The 22,952-nt window shown below is 34.6% G+C and overlaps 4 protein-coding genes across 6 annotated transcripts; 2 read left to right on the top strand and 2 right to left on the bottom strand.

Annotated features, from left to right (window-relative positions):
• Window positions 1-6,039: 6,039 nt before the first annotated feature.
• Window positions 6,040-10,999, bottom strand: LOC132036473 (putative MO25-like protein At5g47540). Of its 3 annotated transcripts, none has more exons than XM_059426825.1 (11): window positions 10,412-10,999; window positions 9,565-9,726; window positions 9,298-9,416; window positions 8,893-8,967; window positions 8,529-8,622; window positions 7,731-7,790; window positions 7,558-7,626; window positions 7,250-7,348; window positions 6,809-6,853; window positions 6,616-6,718; window positions 6,040-6,539 (listed from the first exon to the last, which is right to left on the bottom strand). In XM_059426825.1, exons 1-11 carry the CDS (start codon window positions 10,655-10,657, stop codon window positions 6,481-6,483), a joined length of 1,131 nt encoding a protein of 376 aa, XP_059282808.1. In that variant the 5' UTR covers window positions 10,658-10,999; the 3' UTR covers window positions 6,040-6,480. The 3 variants fall into 3 exon arrangements, with proteins under 3 accessions (XP_059282808.1, XP_059282810.1, XP_059282809.1); XM_059426827.1 differs by having other exon boundaries at window positions 6,040-6,518; XM_059426826.1 differs by having other exon boundaries at window positions 6,040-6,521; window positions 10,412-10,996.
• A 2,231-nt stretch (window positions 11,000-13,230) lies between these two features.
• LOC132038263 (protein FAR1-RELATED SEQUENCE 5-like) lies at window positions 13,231-14,133 on the top strand. The gene has a single exon (XM_059428951.1). The coding sequence runs from the start codon at window positions 13,231-13,233 to the stop codon at window positions 14,131-14,133; it is 903 nt and encodes a 300-aa protein (XP_059284934.1).
• Window positions 14,134-14,207: 74 nt separating this feature from the next.
• Window positions 14,208-16,426, top strand: LOC132038262 (protein FAR1-RELATED SEQUENCE 4-like). Its single transcript, XM_059428950.1, has 4 exons — window positions 14,208-14,958; window positions 15,183-15,310; window positions 15,677-15,757; window positions 16,343-16,426. The coding sequence occupies exons 1-4, from the start codon at window positions 14,208-14,210 to the stop codon at window positions 16,424-16,426; spliced, it is 1,044 nt and encodes a 347-aa protein (XP_059284933.1).
• A 376-nt stretch (window positions 16,427-16,802) lies between these two features.
• Window positions 16,803-21,909, bottom strand: LOC132035788 (beta-1,2-xylosyltransferase). The gene is made up of 3 exons (XM_059425905.1): window positions 21,068-21,909; window positions 18,846-18,995; window positions 16,803-17,961 (listed from the first exon to the last, which is right to left on the bottom strand). Exons 1-3 carry the CDS (start codon window positions 21,773-21,775, stop codon window positions 17,239-17,241), a joined length of 1,581 nt encoding a protein of 526 aa, XP_059281888.1. The 5' UTR covers window positions 21,776-21,909; the 3' UTR covers window positions 16,803-17,238.
• Window positions 21,910-22,952: the final 1,043 nt, after the last annotated feature.

Here is a 22,952-nt window from a genome sequence, read left to right as displayed (position 1 = left end):
TCTCAATTTTACCCGCCAATCCTCTGTAAAGAGAGAAAAGACTTGGTATAAGATGGTTATTGCGCGTTAAAACTTCAGTGACAAGAAATTTGCAAGCTGAAACATGAACATCAAAAAACAATGTTTGTAAATCCGTGAAGGCTCAAATATGCCATTGAACTATTGGAAAATGGCTCATTTATGTCACTCGTCAACAGTTGGGCTCATTTATGCAATCGAACTATCGGAAATGACTCATTTATGCCACTCGTCGATAGTTTGGCTCATTTATGCCATCGATCTATCGTAAATGACTCATTTATGCCACTCGTCAATAGTTTGGCTCATTTATGCCATCGACCTATTGAAAATGACTCATTTATGCCACTCGTCAATAGTTTGGCTCAGTTATGCCATCTCACGTTACCAAAATTACTCATCCATATCATTTTTCATTTACTCCGATTTTACAATACCAGATTTGGCACGTGGCCTCCAACTAGATTATGGTTGTGGGTGGGTAGCGTGTATGGGTTGGATTTTTTTTATTAATTTGGGATTTAAAATTGAGCTAGTTTAATTAAACGACGTGGACCTCTAATTGGAGGCCACATGTCATATCTGGTATTATAAAACCAGCGTTAATGAAAAATGACATGGATGAGTCATTTTAGTAACGGGCGATGACATATATGAGTCAAACTATTAATGAGTGGCATAAATGAGCCATTTCTGAAAGTTCCATGGCATAAATGAGTCAATACTTCGATGGCATAAATGAGCCAAACTATTGATGAGTGCCATAAATGAGTTATTTTTCAATAGTTCGATGACATATTTGAGCCTTTTCTGTTGGTACATTTATGGTACAGTTACTTGATATAGACATGTTAACTGCTATGCCAGTGTTTCTTTCCATTGGCAATTGAGGATTCCACTGATAATTGCTTACTATTTACATCCAGTCTAAAAAGAAATTTGCGAATTCCTAATGGGAATAAGAGTGATTAGATAACCAAATCGAAGTTGCAACTAACGCAGAAATCTTATAACATAAATAAAACAGTATAGAAGTTTGTCAGCTAAGAAGTTCGTCAGCATAACTACTGGCTTCTTTCTCTTCAGGCAGTAAAGTATGCACTATACATGCTGCATTACTGCTTGCTAAAAGCAGTAAAAAGTTCAGGTGCAATTTTTATTCCACAAGCAGTTACACAAAGAATGAAGGCCCTACTTAGTTTCAGCCACATAATTTGACCAACTCCTCCTGTATGATGTAGGATTAGGATCAGCATTTGGATGTTGATTACTTGCTCATATCTAGCTGCTTCAACCTCAGCTCGATCATATTGATTACCTCGCGTGCTAGACCATTTTGGGTGTCTTCTTGTGTCCAGCAAACCCTTCAGCAAGTTGATTACCGTTTCAGATACCTGCAGTAATTTGGAAAAACAGGGCCTTAGCTCACTAGACCAAATGATGAGGGCACTCTTCCAGGTAACATGCTGGAAGTACACTAGTTTAACATCCATATTTGTTAACTTAAAATGAATTTCTGGCCATCGATACACTTTACATGGTTGAGATAAGTGGTGACGTTCATGCACTCCACCGGCACATCACAAACAACAATGCTAGTTATATCTTTGCTGCAATAGGCTAAGCTGTCAAGATGTAATTTGACGAAGTTAAAGGAGCCGACACTGCACCTACCAAGGTTTTCGGACCAAAATGAAATGTTTCAGGGTTGAGTAGTAGCAAAATGAAAGTGAGGGGGAGTTTTTGGTGAAAAGAGACGGAGAAAAGTATTTTGTCTGCACAATAAGTGGTTGAAAACAAAAAAAAATGATGTTGTCTTGAGCTTGAATTAACAACTGTTGCTTGTGAAAAAAAAGGACAAAAAGAAGAGAGAAAAGACAGAAACATGTTATTTTTGTCAGGCAACTGAAGGAAGGAAAAATAATGGAAGTTTTAAAAGGGTGGAAGGAATTCTTTTTGTGCCATTGTGAAAAAGGGAAATAGATTATTGAGGTAGGTTGGTTTTTGGGTAGAGAAGAAAGGAGGATGTGCTTAAAGTCTAATATATTTAAGACTGCCTAAAGGGAATTGCATCTCACTTGACCAAATAATCCTATCCGTTCCTAAGCCTACATCATAACCAAATGAAAAGTTCTACATGATCTTAGCTCATTAGTTTCCTACATTAGTGGAGAATCACATTGGTGCCAAGCATATGGTATCATCAGGGGCATGAGTTACTTCCTCAAGATTGTGAATGATAGTTGATATGCTTTCCAAATCTAGTCTTCATCGATACATTGCGTGTTGTGTGGGCATATTTTTTTGTTGTGAGGGCATTGTGGATTGGTAAGTTGGTTCTTAATTGCAGGATTGCCCTCGCTGGGGGTTGTCTTTAATGTTTGCCCCTCAAAATGGTGGTCTTTAACTTTTGCCCTTCAGGCTGAAATTCTGCCTTAAGAAAGAATTTGCACATCGGCAGAATTTTGCAACTTCTGCCTTGCGATATATATATATATATATATATTTTTACTGAGTTAGGGTTCGAACCCACAACCTCCTCGGGATATTAGGCGAAGGACAAAACTTAAAGACCACCAATTTAAAGGGCAAAAATTAAACACCACCCCAAATCAAGGGCAATCCGCGAAAAAAAAAAAAAGAAGATAGAATTCAGGAAAAAGTTTGTCTACATCCATAGGTAATTTTTGGTTTATTCTTGCTTTACCTATTGTCTTATTGATTTGTCTACTATCTATGTGGGGTTTTATTTCTTTTTGTTTGCTCAGGACGAACAAAGTCTCAAGTATAGGGTACTAAATAAGCTAAATATATAGAGTTTTCCCGAGTCATTTTGGGTGATTTCGTGCTATACTTGGGTGATTGTATTGAGATTTCACTCATTTGAGCTTGTTCTCGGTGTAGGAAAACTCAAATCTAGGATTAGTCAAAACTTGTAGCACTGATCACAACTTTATCAGTGCACGACCACAGCTATCAACACGCAATCACCGATGAGGATATGTAATAAATCATCAATTAAGCACGTACGAAAAACTTCTTGTGAGTATTTTTCTAACTTAGATTCAAATCATCAATTCATAAGTCTCTTTCTTTTAAATTTATGACCACAATCTTGCTTAATAGTTACAAATAATCTAACAAAATCTAAGGTATACCACTCAAAGATTCATACTAGCATTATTCTCTTGACCATATAGTTAGACAACAAAGTAAACATTTAGTTTCACCCCTTGATATATCAAGCTAAAATTACACAAAACAACAAGAATATTACAACAAATAAAAAAACATGAAAAGCCCAAAATAGTAGCAACAAAGTTAGTAATCAAACTTACAAGAAAATAAAAAGTTACCCAAAACAGCAGAGACCCAATTAATGACCATATTTCTTTCTCAAACGGTCCTTAACAAAGTCATTTCTAGCCTTAGTCCGAGCTTGTTGAGGGGCAATATTGATGTAAGAATAATGTACTCCAAAAGCAAATAAAGCAGCACCACCAAAAAAACATGCCAACGTGGCAGCAAATTTTGAAGGAGATGATGGGTAGCAAAAAACCATTTTGGGGATCGTTGAAAAAGTTACCACAAATGGTAACAACAATTTTATATGAATTATACAACGAATCTCACAAAATCTTGAATATCAGAGTATAAACAGCAATCTTGAATTGAAAGGGAAGCCAAGATTCCAACTTGAAAACTCTTATCACAAGATGGAAATTGGAAATTTGAGAGAGAAAAGGACTGGGTTCAAAATAGTCGCTTAACTCGGTTTTGGTCCTTTAAGTTTTTCATAAGTTAATAAAAATGGTCCCTTAATTATGAGAGTTGGTCAAATATAGTCCCTTAAGTATGCACTTAACAGTTTTGGTCCTTTAAGTTCTCCAAAAGTTCACTTTTAGCCTCCGACAAAATATTCATCGAACTTTGTTTGTTAGATTTGACAAAACTATAAAAAAAAAAAATTAGCGAGAACTCACATTTAGAGGTAAACATTACTAAAGAAAAGACCAAATATTTCGGAACAAACCGGACGGACGACAGTCGATTATAGGAAAAACCTACAAACTTGATAATGTCAGAAAATAGTATTTCGAAACACAAAGATAGACAAACTCTGTCGATTGAAACTGAGGGAGTCCATCAGCTACGTAAAATACACTAGACTCATTTTTACTCAAAACTCGGTATAAAAATAAATACTTTCGATTCTTTTTTTTTTTTTTTTTACAAAAAAGTTTTCGTCCATCGGTTTTTCGCTTGTTTTTAATAGTGATAATTTTTGTAGTTTCTGCTATTTCTAATTTACTTACGTCGGTTTTATCTCAGGGTATTTGGTCTTCTCTTTAGTAATATGTACCTCTAAATGTGAGTTCTCGTTAATTTTTTTTTTTTCATAGTTCTCGACAAATCTAGCAAACAACGTTCGATGAATATTTTATCGAAGACTAAAAGTCCTAACTTTTGGCGGACTTAAAGGACCAAAACTGTTAAATGAATACTTAAGGGACTATTTTTGACCAACCCTCATAGTTAAGGGACCATTTTTGTTAACTTGTGGTAAACTTAAAAGACTAAAACTGTTAAGTGCATAGTTAAGGGACTATTTTGAACCTACTCTCATAGTTGAGGGACCATTTATGTCCTTTTCTCAAATTTGAGAACTCACTATTTAAATGAATACCCAAGATTGTTTGGGCTTTTTGGGTAGGCCCGTTAACCGAAGTTGTTCAAGATCATAGAGAAATAGTCCAGCCCACAACAGCCCAGCCCATTATTCTAGTGTCATATGATTGTGGTTCATTGGCACTTATGTCCTTATTTTGTGCTGGTTGATCCGCTTAACAAACAGCTTTTTCGTGGGCCTAATATATATTTTCGTATCATAATATTCTACGGGTTATGCCTCATGACCTTAAAAAACTTATGCCACTAGGCATAATTCGATTGCTAAAGGGCAAAAATTAAAGACCAGCCTATTTGAAGATACATCGTGCAATTCGGTCATTTGCACTTTTGCTCCTATTTTGTGTTGATCTTTGATTTTTGTGCCTCATAATAAATAACTTTTTCGCGGAACATAAGTTTATATTTTCGCATCATAACGTCTCACAAGTTATACCCACAGATTTAAAAAACGTACGCCCCGCTAGACATAAGTTCGATTTTGAAGGATAAAAATTAAAGACCAGCCCATTTGAAGGGAAAACCGTCCAATTTCTTCGTCAACTGAAGTTGCTCTAGATCATAGAGACATATTCCAGTCCGCAATAGCTCAGCCCATTATTCTTTTGTCATTTTTGATTGTACATGAGGGGATTATTTGCACTGTATGGCCTTATTTGAGGTCACTCTTTAAATTCTGTCTTCCTTAGTTCATTGGCTGAGCTAATGGTGACAGGATATAAAAAATGGATTTGAAAAAGGCTATATGCGCAAATTCCCCAGCTTTCAAGGTCTCCCGCTATACATTTTTGGTGCCGTGGAGCTAGACTAGTGAGCTTTAGTTCCTTCACTAGCTCACCGTCTTTTTGTTTCAACTTTATTTGGTAAATAGACGTAGTAGCCTGTAAAAATTGTCATTATAGCTTCAAAGTTCAAATGGTAGAAACTAGGAAGATTTACAATAGTTGTAGTTAAATAAAACTGTACATAATAACAGTATGCCTTTTGAATCCCCTTTTTCAGTTTTTGTAGTTAAAAGTTGTACAAACCTTGTTGTATTGAAAAATGTAAAAATAAACAACCACTTGTTGCAAGAAAAGGCCTAAAGTTAGAGTAAATCCTAATAATAAGTCTTATAAATCTGGCTACTACAAAAGAAGTTCATAAGCTGAAAGCACATTTACAAGAACCTGACTCCTTTTTTGTTTCTCACAAGACATTTGCACAGTTGAAGAAAAATAATAGGGAAATTTTTGGCCATTTCATAAACAGTTTAGTTCTTGGCAGAATTCAATTCTCATTAGATAAGACTTTATTTAAATCTTCAAATGCTTATGCTATACAGCAAGCAAGTGGCCACAAACTAGAATGTTTCTCTCCCAATTCATCTATGGTAAACAAGAACACAACAGTTATAACTTACAAGTTATATAAAGCTGTTAAGACATAAACAATTTTGACAAATCGTGTTTCTACATCGTATGTGCCTTTGCCTTCTCAATCAATTCTATGCTCTTTCTAATAATCTGAGCAGAGAAAGACAGAAATGTGTTCTTTTTGTATAATTTGTGGAACAATGACATGTATACTAAAGCATTTGCGATTCTCCAGAGCAGGTTCTTCGTCTCTTGTTAAGTTTATACAATTCTTCAGCGTAGTTTTGGGAAATTATATAAGTTGTCTCGAGAGGCCGGTTGGTGACTTGTACAGTTCTCCTGAAGCAGTAGGTGTACCGGGAAACTTATGCAGTTCCCCCGAAAAAAGAGTTCCTTTCGCTTCAAGTTCTGCAATTTCTTACACAACTTGAGCTTTATCCGCCTCGAATTGTTCATCTTCTGCAAACAAACAATGCTCTGTAATTATATATACCACTTCCCATACAGAGATGATACTAGACAATATATTGGTTATTGAAGCAAATTTTGCTACCTTTATCGATCCTGAAGCTTGCAAAGAAACGTAGAAGCTTGCTTCTATTGGCCACGATTATGTTGATAATGTCAGAAGGTTTGTTTCTATTAGCCACGAAAAGCTGTCAACAGAATACAATAACAAGCACAAAGAGGTGAATAGGAGTCATAAATGAACACTAGGTAACGTAATCAAACATCAGAAATGTAACCTTAAACACGTGGAATGCATCGAGCTGAATGTTCTTGCTGGCCTCCTGAAACATGGAAAGACCCACCAACAAAATTGAAGAACAGTAAGTAACAAATACAGCAGCAAGATCGAGTGGTACAACAATGTGTCAAGTCAACATAGTGAAATAATAGGACTTGCAAAAATATTACGTGGACATGAATAGTCAAAAGAAGAGAGTTAATTTCATGACAGAAACCTATATAAAATACACTTTTTATGACTTATATAGCTATATTTTATGATAAGGGTTTGCTTTTGTCATAGCAAAGTCTACCCTCTTAATATCAATTATAATCTTCTAAAAGTTCATGAATCAAATGACGGAAAGGTTATTCCATCTTTGTCTGCTTTGTTACAGGGAGAATTTGTATGATGTCGCAAATTGTTCAAAAGGAAAAATGTTGGTAGAATGACATACCCTCAAAAGATTCATCAAAATCCTTAAATTATCCTTCGAGCTGACATATCGTGTCATTACAGCAGAATTTGAGCGATCAAGCAAAATATCTCCCAAAAGCTGGAAAAATAGATAAAGTGTGGGAAAAGCAGGTGATCTATTAATACACATGAGAGAAACCGCCATCCAGTTAAAATATAACAAAAATTAATTAAACGGGTACAAAGAAGAAGAAAATCATTGAAGCTCTAGTTGAACCACCATCAAATCAACACTTTGACGTCTTTTGAAACGAGAATACAACAAAAAAGTCTTATATACTACTTTACCTTGATAGCTTGTCTTCTGGTAATGTAGTTTGCTGATTCCAAAAGCTTTGCATTAAATTCAGGGAAGAACTAAAACCAAAACAGTGAAGAATATGTTACAGTAGTATGTCGTAGGATAAGGCTGGTGCTCATAAAGAAAACCATATAACCGGCAAATGGGGATCATAACATACCCAATCATAATTTTCAAAGAGGAATTCAGCAACTGTAGACTTATGCCTGGTCATAAGCTCCTGCAGCAAGTGGCAAAAGAAAACGAATGATCAAACTTGAGTAACAATCTGACGAATATTCAGTGGCTGGCGGTAATGATGCATTGCTAATAGAAATGAAACAGTCCAAGAAAGTTTGCCATCAAAGAACTAGTGAAATGAGACTTCAAAAATGTCTCTTTGAAATAGGGCAGCGTTTAAGTCTATTTTACTTTCAGGAAAGCGTCTGAATCCTCCAGATTATATGAAGCTATATCATCTAATACTAACTTGTGAGAAAGAAATTAATATAACATGCAAGTCAAATACTTTTTGCACAGGCCGAACACACAGAGATGCACTTATTATGCAACATGCAAATTTCATCAGCACTAGCAACTTGCCTGCTCCATTTTGATGTTGACAACTGGAGCTTTTTGGTATTTATATATACAAGAAATTCAACAACTTGAAATATGTAGCTATTTCAAAATATTCACCCAACAACTCTATCATAAAAAGTGAAATAAATTAGGTCCACCTCAATATCCCGCAAGCACATGTACCGTCATCTAAACAACTAATAAGAATTGCACTCCCTAATCACCAAAAGAAAGAAGATCTAATATAACTAATAAAATATTTTAGCAAATCATGTACCGGTTTGACATCAGGTTGAGGAGTGCACGGTGCACCACAATAGGACCAGACATCATAAAGAACACAATAGCTGAGTTTAAAGGAACATGCTGAGAGAAAGAGGCGTCATAAGATAATAACCTTAAAGGTCGCTGTAGCATCTGCAGCAACATCAAATTCTGGAATTTGCATGTGGTCGAAAAACTTTTTCATGTGCTCGGACTTCAACACATATCTGCAAATATTTTGACAAATTATGGGAAAACTGCCCATAGACACTGATAAAGCAAACAATATAAAATCAATCAGAGGATAATCACACATTGAACTGAGAAAAGGAAAAAGTATAAGTTGTTGAAACAAAAAGGAAAGAAGCACTCTTATTCATCGGTAAATTAAGAAGAAACATTGGAGTCATTAATAATATTTATTAAAAAAAAAAAAACACTAGTGATAAGAGCAACTTCTAATTAACATAATGACGGGTGTTCTCAAAGCTGCTAACCTTGCAACAACCTGATGTCGAATGCACTCCCTCAACATTGCTCCATAATGCAAAGCAAGACTTGGATCATCATACCTATAACAACAACAGTTAGAACATCTCCTTCTCTGTAATCAACTTCTTTTCCTGACAAGTACAGTAACTTTTTCTATCGGACTGACAAGTACCATGATTGGTAAAGCTAGTATAAATATCTAGCTTACTTATGGGATATACTATGGTGAGAAATAAGACCTTTAGTGAAGGAGATCATACACTAACTAAAAGTACAAAACACATAATGTTCGAAATGTTTTACTTTCAACATACAGATCGTGCTTCAGTTAAAGATCAGGAAGAAGAGAGGACATTACGTCAACCTGATAAGGAAAACAAGGAAAAGGAGAAAAGATAGGATTAGCTTACCCAGATACCAAATGATCCATAAGGTCTGTGTTGGCTTCCAAGTAATCAGAAGCAATCAAGCGCGAATTAACTGGTTGCCTTTGCAGATTGGCAACAATTCGCGTGGCATCTTTTCGGGCCTAAGAAACGAATGATCATTTTGGTAACAAGTTCGGGCAATAGAACAAGGTAAAACATCAGTTAACTAGAGACAATGGATAGCAGAAAGCCTGAGTAGTAAGATCTTGAAGCTTAGCTCTTAAAAAAATCAAATGTACAAATACTCACCTCCAAGTTCAATTTAGGAAGACAAACGATGATAAGACGGAGTGTATTATCTCGAAAAAATTCTTGAGTCAGTTGCGCGCAGGCTTCAACAGCGGGTTCACATTCATTACTTCCATACAAGATGGATTTCATCTCATGTAAAAGAGTATCCAATTCCTGCATCTAAAAAACATTATGTATCATAAGAGACAGAAAAATCCAAATTCTAGGAAAGAACATACACGTGAAGGTAGGCCTAACAACACAACCCCTAACAAAAATATAAATGGACGAACCAGTTCCTCCCATTAAAAAGGAAACACAAGTAGACATAATAAACATGATTCATGTCTAATATCTATGAGACATACTACTTAAATGAAAGGATGTTAAAAAATGAGCATTAAAATTGCTTTTTCCACAATACCAATTGTATCCTCCAATCACTCTCCTCTAATAATTTTCTTACAAAACTATTATATTCAAAGGGTTGGCACCTTTCCTTTCCAAAGAATGTGGATTTGGATTTGATTTTTCACAATCCTTTTATATCTAATCTCAACTATGCTCGAAAAGTCCTTTTAATCCTCTCCAGGGAGATTAACTTGACAAATAAAGCATGATAACATAAGGAGTATATATCAAGAAGTCCCAAATACATTGAAGTTTAACATTTTAAAGCAGATAAGGTATTAACATACCTATGGTAAAAGATAAAAACAATTGTGCAAACCACAAACAATTACTAATTACCCTGCCCCAAGGAAAAAAATGTCAAGCAAGAACCTAAAATGAATACATTTATACATATGCTAAACGAAATAGGAAAGGGAAAAAAAAAAGTATTCAGAAAACAGTTGATCATCACCTTATCGAAACGCTTGGGATCAACATTGTCGTCAAGGGAATCAACAGCCTCGAGCAATAACCTAACACGACGAACAACGTCCGCAGGAAGCTTAGGCTTAGCCTTTGATTTGAAGATGGACTTAACACCGGTGGAACGCAACGCCTTAGTAAACAACTTCTTCAAATTACTCGAAGATCGTTTCACGGACTTAGACCCATTTACCCCATTCGCTAACCCAGCGATTTGGGTCGCCGGAATCGGCATTGTTATTCAAAACAATTGATCCGAATGTGGGGTAGCACAAGAATCCACTTTTTTGCAAATTGAATAAAATGAGGTTAGAGAAAATAACAATGGCAATGCCATTTATGCAAATCTGATGTATGAATGAAGGTTGCGTTTTCTAATATGATTAGGAAATCTTGAAAACATCATATGATAGGAAAAGGAAAAGAAAGATTGTTTATTTTTATTTTTTATTTTTGTTAAGTTAGAGGAGAATTTGGAATGATGTCAGATTCCACATTGAAATTGTGTTACAATCGGAAAAACTCACCAACCTCCTTCTCCTCAAACGATAATCTTTGTACTTTTGCATATATCTGTTTTTCTGCAACTTTTCTTTTTTATTTTTTGGGCCTTTTTTTTATTAAAAAAAAAAAATCTCTTAGATAATACACTTTACTTTTTTAATAAAAGATTAGTAAGTACACTTTAAGTTAAAAAAATCATATTAATATTCTCAGTTAATATTTTTTTCATCTTTTTTTGTTTTGCATTCGAAAATATTAGGAGTAAAACAAAATTACAGCTCGGATCGGATTTTAGATAAATACTTACCCGCATTAGATGCTTATGCTCAACTAATCGTTTTAATCTTAGTTAACTAAAAATAAAAATAAGAATACGTATCACTTAATTAATTATTGTTAGGTGATAAATTTGCGTATAAAAGACACATATCTTGCATTCATTAGTCGAGTATAAATATCAGGTGCAGAATTTAACATGATATAATTACGTACTCTGTTTTAATTTATATGACACTCTTTCTCTTTTGGCTAGTCCCGAAAAAAATGACATATTTTCATATTTGTGCAACAATTAATTTCAAATTTCCTATTTTACTCTTAATTAAATAATTTATGGACAAAAAAATTATACAATCAAAGGTTACAAGTTTCAAAAGACTTTTTTTTTTTCCCTTAAAACTGGGACGGAGAGAGTATTTGTTATTGTTTGACCTATTTTTATTATTATAGAAACATATTCCTTTATTCACTGGATTTTATTTGATAAATGACTTATTGGTTAAGTGAAAGATTTACGACCTGTTCTTATTTTTTTTTTCAGTAGCACACATCCTTATAGTACTACTATTTTTGTTTCCCGTTAAAATCGTTAATAGATAACTGCAACAATCAAATTTTCAATTATTTTTGCACTACACAACCTGATATATATCTGACGGCAGAAATTATATCTACTAGTCTAGGATACCAACCAAGTGCTGGTATATAGAAACCTTAAAAGTTCTAAGTTGGAAGCGAACAAGATAAAAATAAAAATAAAAATGTCAACAGCTTTTGGTCAGACGAGTATTTATAATAAAAAAATTCACCAAATATCTATGAATTTTTTATGACAAGGCCCAAAAAAATCCACAGCCGTTACCTTTTAAGTGCTCACAGAGTAAAAAAAAATACCTATAAATATTAGATAATAAATCCAATTATTATTGAATATAACTTCAAGTTGTTATAAGAACATGTAAACTTCAAATTTTTAATCCACCCGACTACATACTTTTCAAACAAGTTGGTAGTCCTATTCTTGAATGTTACCCTTTCACTTTCAGAAAGGTTGCTCTCTATGGGATAGATTTAAGTATAATTCAACTCGAATCCGTGACCTAGAAACAACTTTACAGTTGCTCCGAGGCTCTCCTTCGATTCAAGCACAAGAACGGAAAGGAAAAAAAATGTATTTGTCTTCACAACATACCCAGTGAAATCCCACAAAGTGAGGTTTGGGGAGACTCGAGTGTCTGCAAATATTACCCCTATATTGAAAGGTAAAGAGACCGTTTCCAGAAGACCCTCAACACAACTCACAAGAACAAGCAATTCAAAGCAGCATTTAAAAAAAAAAATCCATGGCAAAATCCTATGAAAAGTATGTTGAATGTCCCACAAAAACGTCTAAAAAATATGAACATAAGTTAGGGAAAAACTTACCCGCACTGGGCGTATACACCCAACTCAGTTAAGTTAACCATAGATAATAAACTAAGGCTTAAACTCCTATTTTTTAATAAAGTAAAAAATTTAAAACAAGTAGCAAAATTAACGTCACATCAGTTAAGCTAGGGTTGCCGTCATTGGATCAATTTTCTTTGCTCATTCCTCTTCTAGCATTCTCGCCTATTCCGAAGCTTTGCAACATTCTTGGAGCGGGTGGGGATTTCAAATTAAGCTTATTAGGAATAAGGAAATTGGCTTCAAATAGGTGATTCCTTATTAACTTCATACGTAAGTCTATATGCATGTAAGCTATTGTCTATATCTGTTATATTTTAATGAATTATCAAGCATTCTTCTTAATAATCTGAATTAGTTTCAACTATTTGATCATCAAATATTATATACGAATTTTAACCAAACAAGCTAATGTCTCTTTCTCACATCGCTTCCTTTTATTTTCAATTAGTATTAGGTTAGTCTTTTATATTTTATTTCATGAACTTGAGGGAATTTTGATTATTGTTGCATGTATATTTCTCCTTTTCTATGATTATACTTGTTATAAATATTTTTCTCCTTGTTTGAAATATCAGAATGTCAACTTTTGAGAAGGCAAATAATGCTGAGAGTGACGCAGAATTATTAGAAGATATTAGAGCGGAAGATGAGAATGAGAAAAAAAATCAAGAGGAAGTTTCAGAAGATGTCATAATTGAATTAGAAGGGAAAATGAAAAATCAAATTGTTAAAGACGAGAAAGAGGCTTATATGTTATATTGTGAATATGCACATTCCAAAGGTTTCAGTGTACGGAAGGATAAGCAATATTATTTTCAAGGTAGCGAAGTGGTTAGAGAAAAACGTTTCGTATGCTATAGGCATGGGGAAAAAGATGAAAGGCTAAGAAAATCCAGTAAGGTGTCTTGCAATCATATTGACACGCGATCAAAATGTCCTGCAATGATAATCTTTAAGCGTCAAATTCCTAATAGTCCTTTCACGGTGGATAGATTTATTAAAGAGCATAACCATGAGATGGCTTCACCGAAAAAGAGACATTTGCTAAAATCAGCTCGTTCTATAACTAAAGCCAAAAAGCTAGTTATTGAAAATATGGTTAATCTTTGGTATAAAGCCAATCGCAACCTATTCTTACACCGGCGTAAGAAGAAATGGAGGGGTGATGTTTTAGGCTATTCAAAGAAAGATTGTTTTAATTTTATAAACCAGTTGATGAAATCTAAGGTGGAAGCTGGGGATGCTCAAAGTGTTGTTAATGAATTTAATAATAGACAAGCGAGTGAAAGTCTCTTTTATTGGGATGTTCAACTTGATTACGAAGGGCGTGTGGCTAACTTTTTCCGAGAGATGGTCGATCTAGAATTGACTATGAGATTTTTTGGTGATGTCGTTTCTTTTGATACCACATATCGGACAAACAAGTATCGTATGATTTGTGCACCATTTATTGGAATAAATCATCAACGGCGAATATAATTTTTGGTTGTGCTTTTTTATCTGATGAGTCGGCAGAATCTTTCAAATGGTTATTCTCTACATTTTTAAAGTCAATGGGAGGCATTGCCCCGCAAACTATTATAACTGATCAAGCTCAAGGAATGGGAATTGCTATTAGAGAAGTGATGTCTGGAACTAGACATAGACTGTGTCAATGGCACATATCCCAGAATGCCCCATCTCATTTGGGCTCACTTAATAATGATAAAGGTTTTTCTAAACTTTTCAACAAGTGTATGTCAGAATGTGATTCTATTACTGAGTTTGAAGAAACCTGGGAGATGATGCTTACAATGTATAATATAGAAGAACATAAATGGTTGAAGAATCTTTACAATATTCGACACATGTGGTCCACAGCTTTTAATAATGATGTCTTTAGTGCTGGATTGAAAGCCTCATCTCGAAGTGAAAGTACTAATCATGTATTAAACGGGCTTGGTGACTTGAGCACTTATTTGCACATATTTGTCACTAACTATGAGAAAAATGCAGTAAATAAGTGGCGGCTGAGTGAAGAACATGAAGACTTCAACTGTAAACAAGGTAGACCTACTCTTGCTGTAAAAGGTAGTCCAATTTTAGCTCAGGTTTCTATCGTCTACACTCACAAGATTTATAACATGTTTGAGAAAGAGTTTCTCAAAGGAGCCGGGGCATGTTATATTGAGGCACAAGTATATTGTGATGATCAAGTGTCCAAATATGAAGTAAGAATGCATAATTCAACCAAGAATTGGTTTGTGGAGTTGGATTCCACAACTTTACATGTGACATGCACTTGCAAGAAGTTTGAATCTGTGGGTATTTTATGTGCACATTGTCTACTAGTTTTCACTTCTAATAAGGTTAGAGAAATTCAAAATATATTTTGAAGAGATGGACCAAAGATGTGAGGAAAAGAATAAAAGATTTGCCAAGCAAGAGCTGTTCTAGCAATGGAAATTCGGTATCATCTGAGATTGTTTACACTAATAGTGTGATGAAGACTTGTTACAATCTTGTTTATCTTAGCAAATCTAATACAGAGTGTCGAGAAATTTTTCAAAGACATCTCGAAAATGCTTCAGATGAATTGGATGACTATCTAGGCAAATTGGACAACACTACTGTTCATTCTTCAGCAAAAAATGGTAAGAAAAATATAGAAGACAAGGTATTGGATCCTCTGTATGTAAGAGCACCAGGCGTTCGCAAAGAGCGTATTCAAAATCATTGGGAGAAATCCAAAAAGAAAAAAACTACTCAACCGACTCATGGGAGAACTAGTAAGTATTATGTAGGTCTTCATTTGATAATATACTTTTGTAATAATCTAATTAGTTTTGTTTGATTATAGTGAAATCTCAAAAAGTTGATGCACCGCCAATAAAAAGTTTGTTTGAGAACAATGTATACACTCCTCGTCAAGCAACACCGCCTATATCAAGTCAATTTACAAGTTAGTTTTCTTTTATTCTTTTTCATATAAATTTCTTATCTTAAACAATTGTTCTATATTATTAATTTGTCTTTTTTTAAGGATACTGCTTTTGACTTGGATTTGGATGACTCAAATGTCTCAATTTTAACCTTGTTACAAGGTGTTGAGAATACTACACAGGTACTCTCACAACGTTAGGGGTAATATAATTATGATTAATATATTTGAATATTTTTTAATTCGAATTATTTCTTATTTGTGTAGCAATCATCTGCAAGTACATGGAAATCGACGAAACTACAATTGAAGTGTCATATCTTCACGAGAATGATGTGATACTATGATTTTGAGGCATTTGGGCAGGAGAAGCTAGTCCTTTAATTTTTAGATAGTAGTATACTTACACACATTCGTAAAAGATCCTTAATTTCTTTTGTTGGATGGTAAATTTTTTTTTAGAAAACTTTTGATTGGTTCGTTGGTTAAAGCAACCAATAACAACTTATATCTGCTAGTTGAACACAAATTTTTCATTACCGAAATCTTCTTTGTTATTGCAGATTTCTGATTATTATATTTAGGTAGAGTATTTGTCGTCTATCACATCCATACTCTTAAAAGCTATTTTGTGAGGAAACTAGTTGACACGCCTTGATTAGTTTTCGAAATCTGTATGCGGAGTGTAGCTATGGTTTTCTTGGTGGTTCATGGTTCTAATATTTGTTGAACGATATTTAGATATTGTTTTGTATAAGCGTTTTGTAGCCAAGGAAAGATGTTGCAACTTGGCATCTCCTCAATAGGAACACAGAGAGCCTTCAGGCTTTCTGGAATAAGAATCATGTATGAACAACAACAATATTTGTTTATGTATTGTGGGTGTACCATTGAAAATACATATAGTTATGACCTTTGAGATGTAGTTAATTGCTGGCACAAAAGTGTTTGATAAGTTAAAAAAAAAAGTACAGTCAATTACTTATTGTTAAGAAGATAAAAGAAATAGTGTGAGAATATTTTTATATTATTAATTAAGTTTACGTGCAAAAATTTGGTTAACTAGGGTTAAGTACTAATATTTATAGTTAAATAATGTAACAAGTGTCATTTATTTATTAGTTGGGTGTATACACCCGGTGCGGGTAAGTTTTTCCCCATAAGTTATATGTACAACCCTGAAGAACACTAGGGGACGGGTAGAATAGCATAGGCAGAGAGCTAAAAATATGCGAAAATCTTCGTTCAAATTCTCAGTTCATTTGTTTGGTTACAACTTACAACCATATGTTCACTGAACATGAACCCCACATGGACATTGTTGTTGATCTGCTACTTCAACATGTTTGTTAATCTGCCGCTTCCCAGAACAAGAAAATAATAATAATGGAAAACAATTTGACAAAGAATTGTAAGGAAGTGTGTACCAAACCTAATATTTCACATACGAAGGTGCACTTGTGAATTGTTATCTTTCAGCACCATAAAGAATATGCTCTTCAATGAGTTCACCATTTCACAATCAGTACTCCATACTTCCGTGATACGACCGCTCTGATAGTCCATAACCGAGTGGGCTAATAAGTTAGTAGATTCCGAAAACATATTTTACACGATTCTCAGGCTCCAAGTTAAGCCGAACTATTCAAACTGTTAAAGCAGATTTAGCACCCAAGACTCTTCAAAATGCTGCTGAGCTCGTCGATCACGACTGGTGGGTCTGCATGTCCCCCCTGCAAATAAATGGGATGGTACTCCAATCCTTTCCATTGTGCAATCAGAGCAAAATGGGGACGCCTATATTCGCTGCTTATAATTTCTAGTATTACAGCTTTTGGTGCTGCAGAAACAATGTGAGTTAGACCTGCTCCATGAGCACCAACAATTACAGAAGCATCTTGGATTGCTCGAACTTGCTCTTTCATGGACATGTGTGCGAATAATCCGTTAATCACATTTAATTTGCACCCTGTGTGGTTCCCGGCCCAGCTTTTTATGGAATCAAATACTTGTTGTTCATTGCTAAGCCTAGACTGGACCTTTCCACCATGACGTGGATGAGCTAAATAATCCTCACGTCTAACAAAGAGGACATTAGGGCCTGTGGCTGTTCTCGGGATGTTCTGTCTATCCACAGGAAATCCAAAGGCTGCTCTGATCATCTCCCCAAACTCGGATAACCGTGCAGTTTTTTTGTCATCGGGATTTTGCCACAAATCATGGGCAGAAGCTCCACTACAATCTATGTGTTCTGTCAGTCCCTTAAATAGGGCAGTTTCATATCCCAAAGGTGAGAGGATAGCATGGCGGAAACAAACCGGACCACTAAAGTTTTTAGCATAAGTGAGGCTTGAAAACAATGCTCTCCATGTTTCCTCCAATTGTGTCTGATTTTTTTTCCCAAACAAAGAAGAGTAAAAGAAAAAACTATTCAAAAGAATAACATGAAGAAAATGAATTTGAAGATAAAACAAAACACGCCCTCAAAAAAACAATCTTGACACGCCCTCAAAAGAACAATCATGGCTGAGTAAAATTCATGAAACTTAAAGTAATGGAGTGAAAGAGCTTTCTACACATGAAAGTATCTATTGCAGAACTAGGCCTTATGTGAATCCCACAAAAGTATGCAACAAGAAGCAATTTTCAAGACTGGATGTAAGGAAAAAATAAATTGCACCAGAAATGAAATCCTTGCTACCCCCGTTGTTTCAATTTGTTTGTCTTATTTTCCTTTTTAGTCTGTTTCGAAAAGAATGTCTTTTCAATTTGGCACTCTTTCTCAATTTGGCAACTCTTTAATTTCAACATCCGATATGGCATGTTTAAAACCACGAGATTAAAAGGCATCTTGGTACATTATACTTTTAATTTTTGATGACATATATACAAATCTTCAATTTAAGACCACAAGATTCACAAGGCTTATTTATTTTGTTAAACTCCATGCCCAGTCAAACTAACAAACAAATTGAAATGGAGGGAGTAATTTTTTTATAGCAAAAAGCTTTTTTGACCACCAAGAACCATCAACGAAATAGATAGATGTAAATAGAAGTAAGAATGAGCCAATCGCAATAATTAGGTGCTAGGTTAATCATTGTGGTCAGTCAAATAGAAAGCTGAAACAAAGAGAATCTCAGGATTAAATGAACAAATTGACACAAGCATCTCAAGTGCATTGCCAGCTAGAGAACAATTACTGATTTCACTTTCATCCATGACACAGTAAAATGCAGCATGCCATAGTCATTGGTACTTTCAAACATACCTCACAATGGCCATCTACAAAAACCAAATGTGGCCGGCTGGGCAAACCAGTAACTCTAGATGCCGCGTATGCACTATACCAATCAGTAACTGTGTGGAAAAGGTTTGCATACTCAAATCGTGTAATCAAAAGTGATGGCTCCTCAATCCACTGAAATGAAAATTAGAAAAATGACAGCAATGAGCAATGTGAGGCATTGATAACGGAAAGATGGCATGAAGGGCTATAATTTATTTATTAGCACATAAAGAACTGAAAAATGTTCATCTCAGAAATATTTCAAGCATGAGCAACCTAAATCAGCATGTATAAGATCACTTATCATCATTTGCTAGTTCTTTTTTGACTAAAGGATAAGGTGACGTAGCCTAATAGTGCTACATCCTTCATGTATTCCTCTTGTTAGTGCACAATATTACTTCAGATTTTGACTAGACTCTAAATGATACCATAACGAGATTTAAAATTAACTGGTCATATTGGAACTTTGAGTAGATCATAACCAAGTGAAAGCTCCCTATCTCTTTTTGGTATTTTCTCCCGTTTTGGGGACATTGTTAAAGCAAGTTGATAGTCCTCAAAATGCAACAACCAGCTGTGCAAGTAAGCTTCAAAAGGCATTTACTCGCATTAGTTATGAAATTTTTCAGGAACAAAATTAACCAGCTCAGACAGGTTCTACCATATTCCGTTTGTAAAATGGAAATAAATAGATGAAAGGAGAAAACACTCGGCTATAGGATGACAATCCTTCACTCCGGAAGGGTAGGTTCCATACCGACAAGACCTCCTATCCCAGAATCCGCTCATTTCATGGCTTGCTTCATTTTTGCTATAGCTAAATCTGTCTATGGTTCACTTTGTGTATCAATCAAGCAAAGGAATTGAAAAATCAAAATCAGTAAAGGGAAAGGGAAAGCGCGCAAATCAACTTAATTTCTTAATGTTAGACATCAAAAGTTGTAGGATTCATCTTAGATCACATACCCTCGCCATTTGCTTACTTAAGGTAGCTATTCTAAATAATATCCTGACCTTTTCCTTGAATTTGATCTACTTCTTCCTAGACTGGGGAATATAAGTGCAGTTATTCATTCAGTAACAGAACCAAATCCAAAACAGGTCGCAACCCCAAAATTCCAAATACGCCTACAGAAAAACTCTGAAATCTTGACAAATTCTTTAGTAAAACAATCAAAAATGACAACTTTATCTGATCTAATAAATGCAACCCATAATCCAAAAGTTACCTAGCCAGTGTAATCTAGTCCGAATTTTAAGGAATTCTCATTAATGATGCTGATAAACCATATTTATAACACTGAGGTTCTTTCCTAAAGCAGCACTTAGATTCAGACAATCTTCATTAAATAGATCAAACAAAGTAAATTACTGTAATCCATATCGCCAACATTCTCAAAGTTCAAATTTTTAACTACCAGATCAAACAAAGTTCAAAATCTAACCTCAGAACATTGAAATTCATCGACCCCAACCAACCGAATCGAATCAACTAATTCCCTCACTAGTATGCCTCCAAATTGCACCTACCGGTAAGTACTAATTAAAAAACTCTTCATCACCCAATTTTCTTCCTATCATTAACCTCTATTTCAATAGCTCCATTACTCTATTCTACATCTACCAACATTCTCAAAGTTCAAAACTTTAACTAACAGATCAAAACAAAGTACATTACTCTATTCCATATCTGCCAACATTCTCAAAGTTCAAAGCTTTAATGGAAGATCAAACAAAGTACATTACTCTATTCCATAATCTTTAACTACTAGATCAAAACAAAAGTTCAAGAATCTAACCTCAGAACAGTGAAATTCATCGACACCAACCAACCGAATCAAATCAACTAATTCCCTCATAGTATGCCTCGAAATACACCTTCAGGCAAATACTTATTCAAGAACTCTTCATCACCCAATTTCCCCCCAATTTTCTTCCCATCATTAACCAATATCTCAAAAGCTCCATAATCCAAAAGTTAACTAACCGGTGTCATCCAGTCCAGATTTTAAGCATTTCTCTTAATTCTGTAGCTAAACCATATTTATAACACTAAAGATTTTTTCTAAGACAACACTTAGATTAAGACAATCTTCATTGAGTACATCAAACAAAGTCCATTACTCTATTCCATATCTACCAACATTCTCAAAGTTCAAATCTTTAACTACCAGATCAAAACAAAAGTTCAAGAATCTAACCTCAGAACAGTGAAATTCATCAGCACCAACCAACCGAATCGAATCAACTAACTCCCTCATAGTATGCCTCGATATCGCACCTTCAGGTAAATATTTACTCAAGAACTCCTCATCACTCAATTTTTTCCCAATTTTCTTCCTATCATTAACCAATATCTCAAAAGCACCCTCTTTAAAAACAGGTAATTCCTCATCTTCTCCTCTACCGATAACCGTATCCAATTTCTCACCACCACGAGACATCGAAATTCTCTCCGAATTCATCTTTACAGCACCTCCTTCACATATCGAACTCTGCAATGTCTCACTAAAGAAACACCTAAACCACCCTCCACCTAAGCTCCGGCGAAGCTCCGGTGAAGCTCCGTCGAAGCTCCGGTGAAGCGCCGGCGAGTTCTTGAGAAGATCGATTTTTTTACTGAACCCATTTCCAAAGTAACCTTCACAAGATCGATAAGGGGTGTTTGGGTTTTGTGACCAAGGAAGATAGGAAGGTAATATAGGCCATGGTTTGGAATTTTGGTGGTTTTCCGATGGGTAAAAGCGGTTTTCCGATGAAGAAAAGTGGTTTTGGGTGATGGGGGAGTGGTTTTGAGGATATTTTTTGTGACGGAAATGATCTGGGTGTGAAGAGAAGTAGAGATATAGAGTTATTGAATTTAGAGCAAAGAGAGAAACAAGAATTTTTAGCTTTTTTTTGCTCATCATTCTTCTTGTTTCTGTTGTCTTTCTCAGTTTTCGTAGTGTTATATGTTTGGTTGTTGTATTATGTGGTTTTTTCTTGTGCAGATGGTTTAATGAAGTACTTAGTAGTAAATTGTGATTAATTGAGTTTGTAGTTCCAATTTACTGTCAGTTTGTATGCTTATCTATGTTATACAAGGTGATTGAATTCTATTAAAATAGATCTAATCTATTGATGTAATTTTGACCATTGTAGATTGTAGTTTTAGTATTATTTATTGAATTTAATAGTAGACAAAATATGTACTATTCCATGTGTTTCAAAATGGTTATCTGATTTTAATTTGACGCGAAGTTTAAGAAAATAAAGAATGATTTTTGAATCTTGTGTTTTTGAATTAAAAATGTATGTAATATATCAAAATGATCTTTAATCTTGTGATCTTAAACATGTCATGTAAGAGAGATAGAAGAATTTTGAGCTTTTATTTTTTGTTCATCATCCTTTTCTTGTTTTACTCATAGCGGGAGCTTAGTGCACCGGGCTGCCTTTTTTATCCTTTTCTTGTTCTTTCTTTCTTATGTCTCTCGAAGTGGCAATTTTCGTTAGTGTTCTAAGTTTGGTTTACTGTGTGGTTTTCTCATACGTTTGACGAAGTACATAATAGTAAATTGTGATTAATTGAGTTTGTAGATATAATTTATGGGTAAGTTGTATGCTTATATATGTTACAAGGTCATTAAATTTTATTAAAATAGATCTTATCTATTTATGCAATGTGACTATTGTAGATACTATTGAATTTAATAGTGGACAAAATATTATACAATTTGGTGAAAGTTTGTCCAAGTCCGTCCAATAGTTATACCAAGCTAATCTAATGCATGATAATGTGATCTTAACTATTAATGTAATGCGACTATTGAAAGAAAGTAACTATATTATTTATTGAACTTAATACTTAGTAGTCAAAATATGGAGTATATAATTTTGTGAAAGTTTGTCCACGTGACCACGTCTGAAGTTTATACCAAGCTAATTACATGTATGATAGCATTTTACTACTATATAGAAACACGAGTTTCTATACAGTAGTAGTAAGGATCGTCGTCCGGTCCATAAAACAAAAAAAACAAAAAACAAAAAACAAAAAAAAAAGTGTGGTTCCCATATTAAACACCAACCAATATTATAAAAAAA

This window comes from Lycium ferocissimum, chromosome 11, assembly GCF_029784015.1.
Source record: "Lycium ferocissimum isolate CSIRO_LF1 chromosome 11, AGI_CSIRO_Lferr_CH_V1, whole genome shotgun sequence".
NCBI lineage: Eukaryota > Viridiplantae > Streptophyta > Magnoliopsida > Solanales > Solanaceae > Lycium > Lycium ferocissimum.
This window is presented reverse-complemented; position numbering and strand designations above follow the sequence as displayed.

What these genes read in the sequence shown, in the direction of transcription:
- LOC132036473 (XM_059426825.1), bottom strand. Translation starts at nt 10,657, where the DNA reads ATGCCGATTCCGGCGACCCAAATCGCTGGGTTAGCGAATGGGGTAAAT. An exon ending in ATCCCAAGCGTTTCGATAAG is followed by an intron (nt 9,727 to 10,411) that starts GTGATGATCAAC and finishes AATGTTTTTTAG; the next exon opens with ATGCAGGAATTGGATACTCT. An exon ending in AAGCTTCAGGATCGATAAAG is followed by an intron (nt 6,540 to 6,615) that starts GTAGCAAAATTT and finishes ATATAATTACAG; the next exon opens with AGCATTGTTTGTTTGCAGAA.
- LOC132038263 (XM_059428951.1), top strand. Translation starts at nt 13,231, where the DNA reads ATGTCAACTTTTGAGAAGGCAAATAATGCTGAGAGTGACGCAGAATTA.
- LOC132038262 (XM_059428950.1), top strand. Translation starts at nt 14,208, where the DNA reads ATGGGAGGCATTGCCCCGCAAACTATTATAACTGATCAAGCTCAAGGA. An exon ending in CAAGAAGTTTGAATCTGTGG is followed by an intron (nt 14,959 to 15,182) that starts GTATTTTATGTG and finishes AATCTAATACAG; the next exon opens with AGTGTCGAGAAATTTTTCAA. An exon ending in AGAAAAATATAGAAGACAAG is followed by an intron (nt 15,311 to 15,676) that starts GTATTGGATCCT and finishes TCTTTTTTTAAG; the next exon opens with GATACTGCTTTTGACTTGGA.
- LOC132035788 (XM_059425905.1), bottom strand. Translation starts at nt 21,775, where the DNA reads ATGATGAGCAAAAAAAAGCTAAAAATTCTTGTTTCTCTCTTTGCTCTA. An exon ending in ATGAATTTCACTGTTCTGAG is followed by an intron (nt 18,996 to 21,067) that starts GTTAGATTCTTG and finishes TTTTCATTTCAG; the next exon opens with TGGATTGAGGAGCCATCACT. An exon ending in TTGTAGATGGCCATTGTGAG is followed by an intron (nt 17,962 to 18,845) that starts GTATGTTTGAAA and finishes AAAAAAAATCAG; the next exon opens with ACACAATTGGAGGAAACATG.